Here is a 7,171-nt window from a genome sequence, read left to right as displayed (position 1 = left end):
GTCCATCCTAGCCCCCCAAATTTTCATTGTATCTACTACTAATAAATATATATATATGTTAATAATGAAAACCCCGATATTTGGATAAAAAGTTGATTACTGTCAATTCCAACCAATCCCACACGAAACCCGTCTCCAAAAAATACCGATCTGAGGGGGCATTTTTTTGGCTCACTCAATGGTTGAGGCTAATGAGGGGGCCTATGATCGAACCTGGATTTGTCTTGTATTTGGGTAAAGTCACCTCACTCCTTTGTTAACTAACCTACATGCCAAAGGTAAAAACCCCGAGGTTAGTTGTGGAAAAAAGGGTTTGCACTACCCTTTGTAGTACCCTTACGGTACCACGATCTTGGAGGAGTTAAATTAAAGTGTCCTACTTTAAGATGAACAGAGCTAAATATGAACCTGAGACCATGTTGTAGAAACTCCAGACATTTTCCATTGGGACAAGTCAAGAGAGACAACCCGGTATTAGTTATTATATACAACCTGCCTTTCAATTTCTTTTTTCATACGAGTTGTTACGGTAACACTTACATGGTCACTTATCTTATTAGATGAGCATGACAAGAACTAAGAATCTTATCCGGCAAGGTATGTGAGGGTGGTGGTTGTTAATCGATAGACGTTTACCTGGTTAAACGATGGTAAACAACACCTTAGATCATCTCCAATGGAATGAATGATAAAAAAAACTCATTTTTAAATTATTTTTTTGTCACATTATTGCCAACTCAACAAACCAACAACCACCATAATGATACCCATGGTTAACCAAAAATTAAAAAAATGAAGTGATGAACATGGGTTGCAACTTGCACTAAATCAAAAATCCATTTTAATAAGAGGATACAAGTTGCAAACAAGACTTGGGTCTTTGAGAATTCTTCTTGAAGGTCATTGATTCGAGTACTGCAAGATCATTGGGGATTTTTCCTAGCTGTCCTCGGGCCTTGGGATTAGTCAAGGTGCACACAAATTGGCCCGAACACCCACAATTAACACAAAAAAGTTACAGATAAAATGAATAATCTTACGAGTTGCCATGAAACAAGGCTCAACATATTAAATAAATCAAACCTAATGAGCATATTATATCTCACCCGAAGGTGGGGTTTGAAGAGGATGAGATGTACGCAGATCTGTCCTCCATTCCCAAAGAGTATATAAGGTGTTTCCATAAAGAACCATCTTGCAAAAAATACGAACAATCGCAATGAGTTGGGTTTGTACCCATATCTCTGGTTTTGTCGTGCAAAACTTCTATTCCGACTGAAACTGAACCAGCAGATGGCTTTTGAGACGGTGTTTACATAGTTCAAATTCACGGTTGTTGCTAGGATTATCGTCATATAACTAGTATTCAATAGTATACGAAAACAAAGCAATCTACTTCCTTCCATGAAAAAAGATTAAGACAAAAAAACAATCATCTTCGCTGTCATACAACCGTTATCTAACAAGATCTGAGTCGGCTCTCCCTCCGTGCCAAAATAAATGCCTACAACGAAAAAGACACGGTTTAGAAATGTGTAATTATTACACCTTTTAATTAACTAAATGACAATTCTACCCTTAACGATAGAAGGAGTAATGAATTTTTCCATCTCATAATTAAGGATAAAAGTAAAAAATAAGCACTTAAAATAGAACTGTGAACACTTATTTAGAACAAACTAAAATAGAACTGTGAACACTTTTTTGGAACAAACTAAAATAGAACTATAGACACTTATTTGGTGATGGAGTGAGTAAATAAATATGTTGTCATGTATCTCCACATAGAAGTTGCACGACTTTCCACATATGTAGGCCATCTCGAATAAGGCAACACCAAATCCATAAAAAGCAGTGTAAATTTTGGTGCAAACAATAAATCTACTCCAATGAGTAAAACCGAATTTTACACAAAAATGTATGATTCTTGGTATATTTCTTCTTTATCTTTTCTAATTGATGTAAAATTTGGTGTAAATGAATACTATTTCGTAGGATGGGGAATGGGCTAGAAAAGCCGCATATAGGTTTCCAAAGAGCTAGGATAGATAAAGGGGTCCCCTTTTTTTTTGGTTAGGCCCTGTTTTGTTTGTGAGCAGCTTAACGAGCTTAATGGGACTTACAGCTTATTCGGTCAATTATATATAACTGTTTGGTAGTGGCTTAATGATATAGAAAGTGGCTTATTCAGTAAGCTTTTAGGAGGAGAAAGTTTTATACAGAAAGCCAAGTTTTTTTTTCCAAACCTGCCTCTCCCAATTAAAAAAGACACTCCTTTCGTCTATGAAAAAACCCTCCCAAACGAAAACCTTCCCAATCTATACAGACATAAATCCACACAGACAACCTGATCCTTAAGGCTGCCTAGTATGCTTCATGTGACAAATAGTTTAAAACAGCCCCTGTAATCTTTATCTTCTTTTGATGTACAATTTTCTGCTTTCATTTGAATAAACCAAACTAAACGAACAGTATATCCCACCTAAAGGTGGGGTCCAGGGAGAGTAAGATGTACACAGGCCGGTAGTGGTGGTGGCAATGGACCCCACCTTTAGGTGGGGTATACTGTTCGTTTAGTTAGGTTTATTCAAATGAAAGCAGAAAATTGTACATCAAAAGAAGATAAAGATTACAGGGGCTGTTTTAAACTATTTGTCACATGAAGCATACTAGGCAGCTTGTTTGTTGACAAGAATTTTAAGGGTACATAAAGATAAACAGGCTTAAAAATTGAGTGACTTAGATTCTAACCACCATACTTGTAGTTTCGTTGCAAACCATTGTACTTGCTAAAAGCCATTTTTAAAGAAATTAAAACATGGCAGAGCAGAGTGAGTGGTTTTAAAAAGTTCCTAATTTTTGGTTTGCAAAGAAACCACAGGTACATTGTTCAAATCGGTTTGCATTTTAGCAAGTATAATGGTTTGTTTGCAATGAACATACATGCACAGTAGTTCTGGAACTCATTTAAGGCCTGTTTGTTAGAAGCTTAATGAGCTTAATGTGGCTCACAGCTTACTCGGTCAGCTATACATGACTGTTTGGTAGTGGCCTAGTGATATAGAAAGTGGCTTATTGAGTAAGCTTCTAGGGGGGAGCTTTATGCAGAATGCCAAGTTTTTTCCAGACCTTCCCCTTCCAATTAAAAAACACGCTCATTCCATCTACGGAAAAACCTTCCCAAAACAAAAAAATCTCAATCTATACAGACAGATTAATCCACGGAGTTCTTTATCCATACCAGACGATGGAAAATCAACCAAACAGCCCCTTACTCATTAATGATAGAAACCCTGTTTATAAACCAAAAATAACAAAATGACTCGAGAACTATAGTGTAGCCACATTATGTAACAAGATCTACACCATCATTCATTTTGACAATTTGGCGGTTTCAAGATTTAATTTGACCAGATATGCAATGTAATATCCCTAAAAAGTAGACAAAAAGTATCGGCGTACATGTGTAGTGTCATCTAAAACCATGAAAAACGGCTGAAAAGGGAAAGTCCATGAGATAAGTAAAAATTAACTTTGAAAGTGAACTTATGTTGCAAAGCAGACATAGTGAAATACGTAATCTATATCAACGAAACAAAGAAGGGTTGAAACATACATGCTCGCTATTTCCCTGTCGCAGCCATCCTTTTTTTAATTTCAAAAGCAGTGTTGAATATCCCAAGCGTAGGCTGGTTGCACACGTAACATCTTTTCTTCTTTGCATGGTGCTGCATATCAGAAATTCCAAAAAACAAACCTTATACTAAACAAAATTGCTGACATAAACATATACATCTAAAAATTCTTAAGTAAGAAAAGGAGGGTAAGGATTGAAATATTAGAAAAGCAAAAAAAAAGCGGGAATCATGCAAAAGTCTAGAATAAACAAATTTTAGCATGTTAACAACATTTCCTTCCATTTATTATGATTTTTCATTGTATGATCAAGTTTTTTCTTTCAATTAAATTACACTTTAAATCCTTCGTTTTCTGAACTATATTTCGAGTATATTTGAATATTGCAGACTTGTAAAGGTTAGGGTTCAAGATGAGGCCAGATACAAGTGACTAATGAGTCCTTACTCCAAATCCAAAGTCAGTTGCCTTATCAAAGAAACTGCAAACCATGTAAAAAAGTTACTCCCTCCGTCCCAGAACAAGTGCCCACTTTCAAAAGATGCCTATTTTCCAATTTTACACAAATTATAAGATGGTGAAATTCATTGCTCCCTCTACTATTAAGGGTAAATTGTTATTTCGTTGATTAAAAATTGTAGTAAAACACATCCTGAAAACTGTATGCCTTTTAGTTGATTAAGAAATTCATTACTCCCTCTATAATTAAGGGTACAATAGTCATTTACTTCATTAAAAGGTGTAATAATTACACATTTCTAAAATTCTGTGCCTTTTAAATTGTAGACATTTATTTTAGGACGAAGGGAGTAAAAACAGAGAGCATGGAGAATCTAACCTTTAAAGCACAATGCTCGCAGAAATAGTGCTTGCACTTGGTCATAACAGGATCAACAAACGGTTGCCGGCAGATAAAACAAGCAAAGGGAAGTCCATCCTCATCGTCTTCAACATCCTCATCATCCTCATCATCATCATCGTCATCCCCTTTCAATGCCAATTTCCTCTTCCTTGCCTTCTCTGCTTCATCCCACTCTTTCTCCATCTGCCATCCTGACTTGTAATCCCCACGATCATGCATGAACTTACACGAATCACCATACCCACAATACCCGGTCTCCTTATAATCCTTGCAAATATCTGGCTGGTAATCAAACCGAGCCGAAACCCTAATGTGAGCAGAAGCTCTCAATGGTCCATGAGATCCACCTGCTTTCTCACTAGCAACAGTTTGCTCTCGCCTAAAACCAGCCTTATAATCAGTATACCCATGAATACCTTTATATAACTTCTCATCACTGGCTCCATTACCCTTCTTCCCTTTCAAAGCTTCATCTGCTTGCCTAAGAACTCTTTCACGGATGGCCCTTGCATCTCTAGAAAAGTCTGTCTCCGTTTCTAGTGTCGCCGTTGCTCTACTGTCATTCTGAACTTGAATTTCTTTGGAAGAATCAAACTGAAAAATTGATGCTTTTTTATCTACCTCAGGTTGTTCTGAGGTTGCGGATCGCTTAGACGATCCGGTAGCAAAATGCAATCTATTGTCTGGTGCAGGAGGCTTTTTCTTATTGATCACAACAGAGGGTTCCTCTTGTTCATCAGTTTTTTCATCATCGTCGTCATGAGCCCTTTTCCGTATATTTTTGTTCTTTGAGGGTTTCCGAAAAAAGTTGCACACTGTATATGGGATAACAAAAACTAAAATCATCATCAATTGTATCTGATGCCATACAAAAAACAATCGTATTCAAGAAAATAGGCACCTACTTGGAGAAAAAAATCAAGATAAACAACATACCTTGTTCTGTCTTCGGTTGTTCTTCTTCCGGTTTTTCAGCCATATGGACAGGGGCGGAGCAAGGATTTGGTCCTCTTAACCTTAATAAAAAACAGGTGCTATATTTCAGTAAGTGAGCCCAGTAAAAAATATAGTGCAAATTAGAAATTAACATATGCCTGCTTTATGTCTCCTACAAGAAACTAAGAAGCTGATGGCGCCACTGTTGTATCAGAAGAGCTCAACTAGAGATATACGAAAAAAGGCAGGCTAAATGCACATTTGAGCTGATTTTCACATAAATACGGGTGCATATACTTACCTGAGTTGCCATATAGGGTGATGCTATATGCACTCGTACATAAGCCAAAATCAAGTCAAATCATACATTGGAATGTAAAAAGGGACTTTTGATTTTGATGTGTGCGCGGAGGATTGTGCTAAATGCACCCCTAACTATCAATTTCCTCATCAAACACATCAACATCAAAAATCCACTTTTTACAATCCCAATGCATGAATTGACCGTGTTGCAATTAGCCTACTCCATAACATCACCCTTTTAGCATATAGGTGCATTTAGCAATCACAGGGGTGCAATTAGCCTACCTGCCATCATATATCACGTAAAATATCCAGTATCACATAGTGAAAACAGACCTCATTGCACTACCCAAAGCATCCATGATTTCCTCAACAAATTGGGCATATATATGTATGTATGAAACAAGAACAAGATAGAAACAGTGAATGCATATAATCAAAACAATGATACATAACAAAAATTAATGGCATGATTTGCCTAGCATCCAACAATTTCTAGTTTCACGAACAAATAAAAAACCCTATTTTATGGATTAACACCAGCTGATTCAATATCAAAGCTATATATATATATTTATATGTGTGTATATATATATATATATATATTCCAAACCTTATTTTATGCCAAGTAGAATATACGAAACGCTATTTTATGCAGCCAAAGAAGCTAATTAAGTATGAAGCATCTAACCTCAGCCGGAAAACGAATTGGGGATTTGAGGATTCCGGAGTCTATGGAGCTACACAGGGGTGATATGATGGCCTCTGAGCTATAATCGTCGAGAGGGGCGGAGGCCTGAGGGAGAGCGGCGCTACGGCGGAGTAAGCGGAGAGAGAAGCGGCGCTACGGCGGAGTAAGCGACGACGTCGTCGTCGGTGAATCAGGGAGGCAGCGGTTAAAATGTCATCTGTGAAAGGAGCCTCGCATATATATATATACGTGCTATTATTTTATCACATTTACGTCAACGATTTTCGATGTGATTTTGTTCGCACTTACACAATTAAGCCTTGTATTATAACACATAACAAGGGTGTTATTGACATTGATGGATCCAAGATTTTTGTTCAGTAGAGTTACCTTTAAGGTAGATTAAAGACCCGTGAAATCGTTCGATGTGTTTTTAACTTAATTACAACGTTTTCGAGACAATTTCAAAGTTTTTTGGTTGATTTCGAGGGATTTTTTAGTGTTTTTGTCGATTTCGAATAACTTTTTTGGCTTTTTTATTGATTTCAACAGATTTTTTTTGTTAGAGTAACGGTTTCGATTGGGGTTGTGACCCGTGAAAAATGAAATGGGGAAATAAAAGGTAAATCATGTAAAAACTAAATTTTAACCTATAATTTTTTTTTTGAGTTTTTGACTGGTCCCTTCCCCCCTCCTTTTTAACATTGCATTCGCCCCTGGTTGTTGATATATGCTAAATTATA

The 7,171-nt window shown here is 36.8% G+C and overlaps 1 protein-coding gene across 1 annotated transcript; it reads right to left on the bottom strand.

The window, feature by feature from the left end:
• Positions 1-1,039: 1,039 nt before the first annotated feature.
• LOC112527043 (zinc finger CCCH domain-containing protein 1) lies at positions 1,040-6,592 on the bottom strand. The gene is made up of 5 exons (XM_025137524.1): positions 6,429-6,592; positions 5,435-5,514; positions 4,475-5,313; positions 3,617-3,728; positions 1,040-1,504 (listed from the first exon to the last, which is right to left on the bottom strand). The coding sequence occupies exons 2-4, from the start codon at positions 5,475-5,477 to the stop codon at positions 3,624-3,626; spliced, it is 987 nt and encodes a 328-aa protein (XP_024993292.1). The 5' UTR covers positions 5,478-5,514; positions 6,429-6,592; the 3' UTR covers positions 1,040-1,504; positions 3,617-3,623.
• Between the last annotated feature and the right edge of the window lie 579 nt (positions 6,593-7,171).

The sequence above is a fragment of the Cynara cardunculus genome, assembly GCF_001531365.2.
Source record: "Cynara cardunculus var. scolymus isolate 2C chromosome LG 14, CcrdV1, whole genome shotgun sequence".
Taxonomy (NCBI): Eukaryota; Viridiplantae; Streptophyta; class Magnoliopsida; order Asterales; family Asteraceae; genus Cynara; species Cynara cardunculus.
The sequence above is the reverse complement of the archived record's forward strand: the minus strand, read 5'-3'. Positions and strand labels throughout refer to the sequence as shown.